Here is a 12,231-nt window from a genome sequence, read left to right on the forward strand (position 1 = left end):
TCTTGATGAGCGCTGCTGCCTGGTTTACACAGGAATTCTTAGCCACCAAAGTTTCACCAGAGTTTAATTTATTTGAGAAGTACCACAATGGACAACGCATTTCGGTAATCACATATGCCTTCCTCAGGTTCACTGTAAAAACAATGTCTTACGTCCTGACTCACTAGGTACATGCTTCTGTGGTGCTGGTGGCTAAGAATTCTTGTGTAAACCAGGCAGCAGTGCTTATAAAGACCTTATTTTTTTTCTACCTCATACCTATCATAATGAGTAATACACTGACATCCAGAGAGTGTCACCTGACCACGCGGCATATTAATGAGCTGCTTTGCATATTCTTCCCACAAGAGAGAAAAAAAAAATCCTGTTTTTAAAATCTTCCTCTCTCTTTATACTTCTATGGCCCCCCCTTTTTTATTCAATGCCCCCCCCCCAGTTGCACCTAAAGCTAATGCCACTCCTCGGCTCATTGCAGTGCTCCCAGGGGGCAGTATTGCCCACTTTGGGAAAATTGATCTACAGCAGTGTTTCCCAGCCACGGTCCTCAAGTACTCCCAACAGGTCATGTTTTCAGGATTTCCTTAGTCCAGTGTTTCCCAAGCAGGGTGCCTCCTGCTGTTGCAAAACTACAACACCCAGAATGCCCGGACAGTGGAAGGCTGTCCGGGCATGCTGGGAGTTGTAGTTTTGTAACAGCTGGAGGCACCCTGCTTGGGAAACACTGCCTTAGTCTTTCACTGGTGATATAACTGTGGTGATGCCTGATGCAGTGACCAAAATTATATCACCTGTGAAAGACTTAGGAAATCCTGAAAACATGACCTGTTGCGGGGTCTTGAGGACCACGCTTGGGAAACACTGATCTAGAGGAAAGAAGGTTTCTGTGCCAACATAGAAGGTGATTCTTTACTAAGACTATGGTACTATTTGCCAGAAGAAGGTGTCATGGAGAATTTACTACAATAGTTGAAAAAAGGGGCATGATAAAATTACAAGGTATAGGTCCAGATTTATGAAAATGTGGGAGAAAAACTGGAGAGATTTTCCCACAGCAACCAATCACAGCTCAGCTTTCACTTTACCAGAGCTCGTTAAGACAGGTAAGATGAGCTGTGATTGGTTGTTCTGGGGGAAATCTCTCCAGTTTTTCTCCCACACAGTTTGACAAATCTGGGCATTCATTATAGTCATAAGATTCTGGAGGAGGGTCACTGATCCAGGGATCTATTCCGATTGTCGGATCAGGAGGGAATATTTTCCCCCCCAAAAAACTTTCATTTCATGGTGTTTTTTACCTGCAAAATACCAGGCCGTTCTGGACGGGGGTATGTCTTTTTTGGTCTTAAAACAGTTACTGTGTTTTAAAATTTACAGAGATTTTTTAAGAAACATTTTTAGTACAGTGTAAATCCTTGGAACACAACTACTATACCTTCAGGCCATTTGACTGCCCTCCACAAAGTGTCTACTTGTTGAGCGGTGACTGTTTCTCTTGAGGTATTAACAACTAAGGACAGCAGTTTGTCGAGTCGGATTAAGTCATCCTCAGGCAACCGGTTTTCTTCAGGAGCAAATTCATTCAGTTCTTTAATTTTACCTATTTGCAATACAAGACATTTAACAATATACTTATACATGTAAATGATCTGCTTAAAAGGGGTACTCCGGGGAACTAGACCCATAGCCCATCCTTTCCCTCTCACCAACCTATGAAATTTGTCTAAATATCATTCATTAGCTATATACAACAGTTTTCCTCTTTCAGCTGTCACTTGCAGGCAGGAAATTAGAGAAAAATCTAATTCTCAAATCCACCTTGTCTTGGTGTAAACCCCTCACTGAGACTAGCCCCCACCCTTCAGGACAACACCACCTGATTTGTCTGATTTCTGTTTGGTCTAGAGCCCTGGCTGTACAGCAACACCTCCCCTCCACCTTCTCTCCCCCTCCCCATATGAGGAGCTTGTGAGCTGTGAGAGAAAAGCAGTGAAGATTCTTAGTCACAACTGAGCACATAGCTGCTGTTTTTCTTCAGAATATCTAATCACTGACTTCTGCTATTCAGAGCACAGCATGATTTATTGCTGGAGGAAGTATAGTCTAAAAGAAAAGACATGTACAGTGTGTGTGAGCTGCAGTGTAAGCATGCACACAGATAGTGAAAACAGTTGGCTGGCAGCCATTACACAGAGCTGCACTGACTTCTGGGAGTTGTAGTCTGTGCTGCAATCTAGGAAAAATTATTTAGGAGACATCAGGGGCCAAAGGAGCTGCCAAAACCACATGGATAACTACAGGGGACACAGAACAGTGGTGGCTTTGGGGCATTTAAATTTTTCTTAACTTCCCTGTTGGGAAAGCCATGACCAGATGTTAGCTGGGAGTCAATCTAAAATGCCACACCTAATTTTAATGACCTGATTTTCTCCCTATTTCTGAATCATTGGCAGTTTATCCAAAATGCTGCAGTTTTTAAAAAGGTTTCCTCCCTATATAGAGTGAAAAAGATGTATAGAAAAAATACATGTAAAATTGGCATTTTTTTCCTTCACATTCTTCAATAAAATCATACGATCACTTGAAAAAAACGCATTGGAGAAAAAAAAAAAAAAAAAAACAACACACTACAACCAAAATTGAATTTTGGGAAAAATGCCACAAAACCTTGAATAAAAACAATGACGTTTTTGGGGCATTTTTTTCAGGATAAAGAAATGTTTCAATATTTACTGTATGTCTGAAGGAAGTACACACACAATAAAAACTATTTGAAATTCAATATTGCTTAAGACTCACCTAAAATCTGTGCTGGGTTTGCTTGATCAAATGTGAGAGGCTCCTTCTTAGGAAAGTATATGTTAGGAATTTGTGCAGCAGCTGTTCTGTAGGCATTACTCCCTGCAAGGAACCATAAGCCTGACATAAGTGTCCATTGTAATCCTTGCTGTGAACTAACATGGTGGTTAACTGCAACAAAGTCTGTTCTCCCAGTCTGATACAAACAGGACCTCTCTAAGATTTATGAAAAATAAACCTGAGTGACCACAGATTAACTTTAAGTTGATACTTGTATTCTGCCTGAAATAATTCTGAAACCTCTTTTACTGTAGCTCTGTGTTGTGCCATCCCTCTGTTATCGTTACTAGAAATGTAATGGTAATGGTGTTACCAGCTTGGGGGGGGGGGGGGGGGGGGGTGCGTTCTTCCTACACTATCTAATACTATGCAGTCAAAGCCGAGAATACCAGATGCTGTAGGGACAACCCCCCCAACTGGCAACACCCTGTTGGCTATATAGTTGTACATTTCTAGTAAGCATCACATAGGAACAGCAAAAAATAGAGCTATAAGAAAAGATGATCCGGAATTATTTCATGGGGAATACACATTTAATAAAACAGGCTGGTGGGGAAAGAGACCACAGGTTCTCTCTAAAGGGGTTTTGTCTGGTGGATTTTATTAAATTTTCTTATTGTCCCCAGTCTGCCTAATAAAATAAAAAGTTTAACACCACTACTTCCGTTCCGTTCCCTTATAGCTCTGGTTTTGGGCACCCCGAACGCGGCTGGTGACTGCCAGGGGAACTGACAGTGCGGCTCGCCAATCACTGGCCGACGTGGGACACCATTATGGTCAGGGATGCTGTGACATTTTGTCTACAGCTCTGGTGAAGCATACTGTCAGCAAAGACCAGCTGGAGACGGGGTGCCCCGAGTACCCAAGCTACGAGGGAGCAGAGGAAGGTTAAGAGTTAACGTTTTTGTTACTTAATTAGGCAGCCTGGGGGAAACCCCTTTAAGTTATATATTTTTGCAAGTGTTTGCAAAGGTGGCTGGGAGGACTGGAGGAGTGTTGCAGCAAAGATATAACAGGTGAGTAAACAGTGTTTTGTTATTTTCTCATTCTAGCAGGAAGTACATTTTTGACACTTAACAACCAATTTAATATTTTTTTTAATTTTAAACTAGGAGTTGGAGTTGTCACATTTGTACGGACTATGCCCAAAATTGACTCCAGCTCTACAGCAGTCTACAAATGGGTGACTCTGGTTTGGTTAATAATGTTAAGCACTAATATAATATAATAATATGGTTAAACATTGACGTGAAGGAAAACCAACTATCTACATACATACATACATGTATATTTTCCTTATGACCCCCTGGACTTATGTAGCCCTTTTCTCCATAAGGCATATACACACTAACATGGAAAGGGGTCGTCATGATGATACTTTCCTTTTCAAAAGATATTTCAATATTGGTTACCTGTAAATGGATCGCCTGCCCCTGCAGTATGATTTGAAGATGAACCAGGCATATATCGGCTGCCACCTATAGTTGAAAATGTCACAAAAATCTTTAACAAAGGGCTTCACAATACTGGAAAAAAATATTAGAAATGTAGATTTTATGTTCTGGTAAGGACAAAACTAATTTCACTAAACTATAGTCATAATAGAATTGCCAGAACAAGCAAGGGTCATTTTTTCACTGTGTCCCCTTATGTATAACGCATGGTAATATATTTGGTTTCTTTAACCTGAGAAATATCACTGCACAGAGACAAAATCTATTCTAAATGCTAGGGAATTACTGTAATTTTCCAATGAAGATATTCCCAATGTCTTTACTGCAATGACAACAAATTTAAGGCGCAGTAAGATTACATTCAGTTAAAAAAATGATCCTGCAATACAGTAATAAAAAAAACATGATAGAACGAAGTTACCTGAAAGCCAACTGGAATTTAACCTACAGCAACCTTTCACAATATGAAGTAAATTGGTTTCTTTGAAGCCTGATGCTTTGATATATGGTTGCTGCATGATCACCAATTTCTCTCAATTTCCTATTCTCAAGAGACTTAATCAGCCTCCTGTCTACTGTCTACTGTCCACCGTCTTCAAAAGGATTCAGAACCCTCCTGGGAAATGACAACTTATACAAGCCTCATACAGCATGTTACAAGGACTATATAGGGAAGTATAGACGTTGTAGCCGATTTACCGTCTATGAAGAGAGTTGCTTGCTTCATACACTCTAGGCCCAGGCTGCTATTAGCAGCCGGGGACCTGCCACAAATGGTGATCATGCTGATGTCCCCCTTTAGATGCTGTGATCAATGTCAATTACAGCATCTTAAGGCTTAGGGATAGGTGCCGTTGGGTTTGGGATGCTCTTCGGACCCCTGCAGTGACATTGTGTGGGTCTGAAGAGTTAAAATGGTGGAGGAGGTCACAATCTTTTACTGCAAGCCGGATTATTGCTCCAATGATTCAGCCTGGTAGAAATGTTTTAGCCCATAATACATATTGATCCAAAAATGTAGAAAATGGATGGTAATGAAGGCCAAATAAAAGATCCTACATTTTATAGTTTGTATCCCAAAAGTGCAAAGGTGGTGCTTCACTTGCCATACATCAGTTACTAAGGGATATATAACCGTGTGCACCAAAAATCTGGAATGTAAAAAAAAAAAAAAAAATTGGCCTATATAACTACCAGCACATTTTTTGTGTGTTTTAGACATGTTTTTAACACTTAGACACGTTGACTGACGAGGGGTGGGGCTTACTGGGAAACAGATGTGGATTGAATGTGATGATGGCATATAATTCTGCAGCAAAGTAAACCAACTAATAGAGGGTGTAAACTAAGAATAGACAGTCTACAGAGGAAGCAAATGTTTAACCTGGAGGACTGGTGTTGTACTTTAACCTCAAAAACCTCAACATCAGTCTCAGTCTTAGCTGGTCCACCAAGAGTTATTATACATGTACACCTTCTCAAATTGACAGGACTCGCAAGTAGAAGCCAAAGCCATTCTGCTTATCGTTCTTCTGTGTAAAGTGCTGCTCTGGCCCACCTAGTGCTAAATGCACTTAGGGTGGCAGTGTATAGGATTAGGGTTTAGAATTTAAGTTTAGGGTTAGACTTTAGCATTATGTTTAGGGTTAAATGTTGGGCACCGCCAGTTCTCCCCTCATTCATTTTTATAGGCGTCTTTAAGACACCGATACAAATGAATAGCCATGGCCCGGAGCAAGGAAACACACTGCTCCCTGCCCTGTGCATATGTGATTCAGGCTTTGCGATTAACGTTGCCTGCTTCATCTGCTCTGGCCAGGCCTGACAAGAAGAGGCCAGAGCAGAGCCGGGACCTGGGATGGGAGCCAAGCTCTCATGTAAATATTTGTGCTCCCCCACATGTGACTCTACAGAACTACTGTCTGTGCATGATGGGAGTTGTAGTTTGCAGTAGCTGAAGAGTCACAGTAGCGCAGTTTATGTGGTAGAACGGTGGCACCACTCATTGTGGGGGGGCACAGTGGCACCACTCATTGTGGGGGGGGCACAGTGGCATCACTCATTGTGGGGGGGGGGCACAGTGGCATCACTCATTGTGGGGGGGCACAGTGGCATCACTCATTGTGGGGGGGCACAGTGGCATCAATCATTGTGGGGGGGCACAGTGGCATCACTCATTGTGGAAGGGGCACGGTGGCATCATTCATTGTGGGGGCATGGTAGCATTACTGTACTACAAAAAAAAAAGAAAGCCAAACTGAATAAGGCTACATTCACATCACGATTTTGCCATACTGTTTTGAATCAGTTTTTTGTTTTGGAAAACTTAGCCCTCAAAAACTGAACAAACTGTATGCAGTCGTATGTACAATATGGTTTCCATTGACTACAATGTTATAAAAACTGTATACGGTTTTTATAAATGACACAAAACACCTTTGTAAACAGAAAAACAGTACACAACTGGAAACAAAACAAAAAAAAACACAAAAAACCATACAAAGTACAAAAACTTACACAACCAGATACATAATGATGTGTACGTTTTTGTATGGGAGGTCAAAACTTCAGATAACGGCGCAAAAAAAATGAGCCCTCATACATCCCGTATGTGGAAAAATAAAAAAGTTATAGGGGTCAGAAGATGACATTTTTAAAGTATAAATTTTCGTGCATGTAGTTATGATTTTTTCCAGAAGTACGGCAAAATCAAACCTATATAAGTAGGGTATCATTTTAATCGTATGGACCTACAGAATATAAAAAAGATGTTATTTTTACCGAAAAATGCACTGCATAGAAATGGAAGCCCGCAGAAGTTACAAAATGGCGTTTGTTTAGTTTTTTTCAATTTTGTCGCACAATGATAGTAACTGACATTGGTGGGATTAAAGCGAGTGCAGCTCCTGTGCTCACTTTATAGACATTTAACACTCCAGGGCATACACCTGGTGCGTTTGGGACCAGGCGGCCAGGGCACACAGGTACTCCCTATGTTACCTACAGGTTACCAACTCAAAAATCCGATTTATCCTTATAGTTAGTTAATATATTTGCAAAATACTTCATTTTACATAAACTTGTTAGAGATCTTTTCTCCTTCACTTGTTTGCTCGTTGTCTAGGTTACTGGCCACCGCTCTGCTCATGAAGCAGTGGAACTAGAGGTGAAGCTTTATCAAAACCTGTGTAAAGGAAGAGTGGTGCAGTTTCCCCTGGCAACCAATCAGATTACTTATTTCATTTTTCACAGGTCTCTTTAAAAATGAAAGAAGCAATCTGATTGGTTGCCATGGGCAACTGCACCACTCTTCCTCTGCACAGTTTTTGATAAATTTCCCCCCTAGAATGTTTATCTGCAGTACTATCTTCTCACATTATACTTTGACAATACTATATAGCTCTCATTATGAAAGACAAAGTTACTAAACTTGCGAACCTGTGAACGGATCTGCACCAGAAGGAACAGCAGAGGAACTTCCAGGTATGTATCGGCCTCCACCTATAATAATAAATTGATTGGCATTTAATATTTTAGTACACCTCTTTTACTATAGTACAGTATAGAACATTGGTTTATTATGGCTTTTATAACAAAGGCCATTGTATTCCTGCACATTACTTGTGATACAGAGCGCAAGAAATATCTGACCTGCACAACCCCACAGGGTTTGTTTCTAAAACATGGAGCATTATGTCCTTTTTATGATGATCAGACAGTCAAAATGATGCCAACCTATTTCACAATGGCTGACTTTTCTTTTGGATTCTATTTTGATTAGGTCATTTTTATACTACTGGAAACATGTTGGGCTTTCCTCTTTATATATCATGGCAGTGTCTTTACACAATTCATACTTGTCCTTAATAACCAAATCATTCAAGTACACGTACCCAAACCCTGAGAGTTATAAGGACATAGCTTATGAGATCTGATCAGCTCCCTGTACAAGCTGTGGTTAAATGAACACATTAAGGGTGTTTACAATAATCCACTAATATTTACCAGTAAATGGGTCAGCAAAGCCAGAATTTGTAGCAGGTATAATCTGTCCACCAGTGTTGTCAATAATGAACTTAGCTACTTGATCCAAGAACATGGGATTCAGATCATTCTTCTCTAGGAAATTGTGTGCTACAAGCCATGGATCTTCTGTAATATTATATGGCAGTTTGAAGGAAGGCCCACTTTCATTCACATCAATTGTAAATACATAGTCATACTCCTAGAATGAGAGTTAGATAAAGATTGGTTATGTTTTCTTTGTTTTTTAGCAGTACATGGTATGAAAAGCAACTGCATAAGGACTGAATTTACACACATCTATATAGACTAGAGAATTGAAGGGAAGGGTTTATGCTGTCCTATCTGACAGAGACAGATTCTACAGATGTATCACATCTTTTCATACAGCAGATCTCACAAAATCAGTATTTATCTCCGGCCCATGGGCCTGAGTGCATTTGTACCCCCCAAAAAAATTTCCTATACTGTGTAAACAAGTAAAGCTGTCAGTCAGCAGTAGGTACATGGGGGGAGTGGCTGTGCTTTTAAGCTCGGGGTGCAGGAGATAAATGCTAAATTTTGTAAGATTGGTAAAATGAAAACATGTAAGGGCCCTATTAAATTGGGCTATTCTCAGCCGAACAGCCCAAAATCACCCTATGTGATGGGGCCAACGATCAGCCAAGGAACAAGAAAACGCTCATTCACTGGCTGATTGGTTGGTTTTAACCTGTCAAGAAACCATCATGGTGCGGATATGAAGCGAGTGCAGGAGCCGAGTTCCCTTCATGCATGGCAGGTCCCAGTGGCTGTCAACAGTCGAGGACCCGCTGGTAATGGCAGACATCAGCAATCACTCTGTCCACCATTAACCCCTCAGATGCCGTGATCAATACAGATCACAGCATCTGCGGCAATGCAGCACTTTAAATGGCTGATTTGGTCACCTGCAACATTGCCGCGGGGATAAGATAAGCCAAGATGGCGGACGGAGGTGCCCTCCCCTGCCTCTAGCGATCTCCCGGGGTCTTCTGCTCTGATCTGCCTTCCAGCAGACCAGAGCAGAAGATTGCCGATAATACTGATCAGTGCCATGCCTGTGCATAGCACTGAACAGTATTAGCAATCTGATGATTGCTATAAATAGCCCCCTATGGGGACTGAATCAGTGTAAAATAAATGTAAAAAAATTAAGTGAAAAAGACCATCCACTGATAAAGATTTAAATCACCCCTTTCCCCCCATTTTAATCAAAAAAGCGTAAAAAATTATAAACATATTTGGTATCGCCACATACGTAAATGTCTGAACTATAAAAATATAATGTTAATGATCCCGTACGGTGAACAGCGTAAATGTAAAACTGAATAAAAAAGCCAACATTTTTGCTTACTGGTCACATCACGTTGCAAAAAGCGATCATTAAGTCACATATAACGCAAAAGTAGTACTAAAAAAATACATATCAATTAGCCCTCATACAGCCCTGTATACAGATAAATGAGAATGTTAGAAGTGGCCAAAATTGGACTATTTTATACATACTGATTTTGTACAGTACAGTAATAGTACAGTAATAGAAAAGTACGTAACCATGGGTATCATTTAAATCGTATTGACTCACAAGATAAAGAAAACATGTTGCAGAAATCTATAAGCAGTTCCAAAAGAGTTTAAACTAACCACAGATAAAAAAAATTTCTTAAAAAAAAAAAAAAAAGGTAAGAAAAAAAATCACACAGACTTTACCTAATGTGATATTTTTTAGATGCATCTGTGACACGAGATTTTTATTTTTACTGGATTTTACATTCATGTCATAGAACAGTAATTTGTGTCTACATACTTTTCCTTCAAATAGAACTCTTCCAGATGTTTGCTGAGTAGCGCCAGAAGAGCCAACCACATCTCCAATCTTCATCCAGCGCATTTCACTAACACTCCACTGGTATGCTTCAACTTTGCCATCTTCTTTCACAAGACGAGTTTGTCCTTCTTTCGTACCTGTAAGTGTGAAAGAAAGCAGCGATTCCAAAGTTTGCCTTAGCTTTTTAGTTATCAACCATGTAAAAAATAAAGAATTATATATTATGTTTTAGATATTTCATATTGGGGGGGGGGGGGGGAATACAACTTTACATAAGTAAACAGACTTATAGGTGCTTTGGTTATGGGACATGGGAGCAACCCCTTAAGAGATTGGTGGCTGGCAGTAGTGTCTTATGAAAGCAAACACAAACTGGGCATTAAACACTAAGCCTAAAATCCCCAACAAAAGACAAGTAGAAAGCTAAACAAAATTACATGTACCAAAAAATAAAAAAAATAAAAATAAAATGACTTTTAGAAACGTCATATTTGACAAAGGAGAATGGCTTAGGCTACTTTCACACTGCCATTCTGACACTGTTGGGAGAGCCCGGGGAAATAGTGGGCCGTTCTTCACAGGGAGCAACAGCAGTGCGAAAGGGGCCTTACTGGAAAGTGGGTATGGCTCAAATCCACCAAAATGCAACTAATTTTTCTGCATGTTTTTAACATAAAACTATGCTAACTAATGGATGGCATAACAATAGACTAGGCTTTAAGCAAGTTTAGTTCATTTACCAGGTTCACTGAGATGCTCCTTTCCAGGAAGATCCTCTATTTTCATGTCTCCCAGGTCCCCAGTTTTTGGATCAATAACAGCTTGGGAAAGCTCATCTTCAAATGCCTGGATTTCTTCAGCAGTGGCTGTACGATCCTGGGACTCCGTAAACACTCGGATAATACCATCACTAAAATAATGGATGCATACCACATTTAGAGGCTGCAGGCCAAAAATATAGTTGCTTTCATGACGTAACAAGTAATTATGGAGCCCCATAGCTACATTTTAAACAGTTTTACACCATAACCACAGTCGGCAGAATATTCAGAAAATTACAGGCCTACGATTATCTTGGTTTTACTGATGCACACAGTGATGTCAAGATGGTGTAATGTGCACAATCCTGTCATATTACATTGACAAAAAACATAGTAATATGACAGGAATAGTGTACAAATTAATAACACAGTATAGAAATGATGCACACCTCAGTTTCACAATAGTGGCATAATAGGCATTGGAATAATGTACAAAGTAATATCAGAGTACAGAGATACAGGCCCAGATTTGTCAGACAAAAATGTGTCTAGTTCTGCCTATAACAGACAGACAAAGCTCAATTTTCAAGTTGCTCTAGTAAAATAAAAGCTGAGCTGTGGTTGCATCTGTAAGACACACACATTTTTGACCCAGACGGATTAATAAATCTCAGCCAATGTACACTGTTACAGGGATAAAGTTTTTATTGGTACCGTTTTTGACTTTTTAACCACCTTTTATACTTTTAGGGTATACAAAGTGAACAAAAACTCGCATTTTTTTTTTTTTTTACACACCTACGCCATTGACCGTGCAGTTTAATCAACATTATATTTTTATAGTTCGGACATTTACACACTTAGTGATACCACATATGTTCATTTTTATTAAGTTCAAATATTTTTTTTATATGGAATTTGGGAAAAGGGGGGGGGGCGATTCAAACTTTTAATATGGAAGGGGTTAATGTATGTTTTTTTAAACTTTTTATTTAACTTTTTTTTTTTTTTTCTACACTTTTAGTCCCCTTAGGGGACTTTTAGGATGAATCATTAGATTCCTCATACAGATCAATAATTTCATAAAACCATTCTATGAAAGGCTTCATCATTCTCAGAGCGGCAGCCAGCACAGGAACAGAGGTAAGCCCTCCCTCCAGTGATTTCACTGCGGGGGGACGATCCACCCGACTAAACCACCAGGGATGATTTAAATGTCCCTTTAGATGCTGCTGTCAACTTTGACAGCTGTGATCTAAAGGGTTAATAGCCAGCCGCGGCGATAAGG

At 40.0% G+C, this 12,231-nt stretch overlaps 1 protein-coding gene across 6 annotated transcripts in view; it reads right to left on the bottom strand.

Moving 5' to 3' along the window:
* Positions 1-12,231, bottom strand: part of PLAA (phospholipase A2 activating protein) — a 40,997-nt gene that overhangs the window by 8,390 nt on the left and 20,376 nt on the right. For all 6 annotated transcript variants that reach the window (XM_056520708.1, XM_056520717.1, XM_056520736.1 and 3 more), the window contains 7 exons: positions 10,923-11,092; positions 10,162-10,319; positions 8,316-8,535; positions 7,749-7,811; positions 4,269-4,334; positions 2,797-2,898; positions 1,433-1,597 (listed from right to left, as the gene is read on the bottom strand). In XM_056520708.1, coding sequence (XP_056376683.1) covers positions 1,433-1,597; positions 2,797-2,898; positions 4,269-4,334; positions 7,749-7,811; positions 8,316-8,535; positions 10,162-10,319; positions 10,923-11,092 — 944 coding nt within the window. The remainder of the gene's footprint in view (positions 1-1,432; positions 1,598-2,796; positions 2,899-4,268; positions 4,335-7,748; positions 7,812-8,315; positions 8,536-10,161; positions 10,320-10,922; positions 11,093-12,231) is intronic.

This window comes from Hyla sarda, chromosome 1 (genome assembly GCF_029499605.1).
Source record: "Hyla sarda isolate aHylSar1 chromosome 1, aHylSar1.hap1, whole genome shotgun sequence".
In the NCBI taxonomy this organism is placed as follows: Eukaryota; Metazoa; Chordata; class Amphibia; order Anura; family Hylidae; genus Hyla; species Hyla sarda.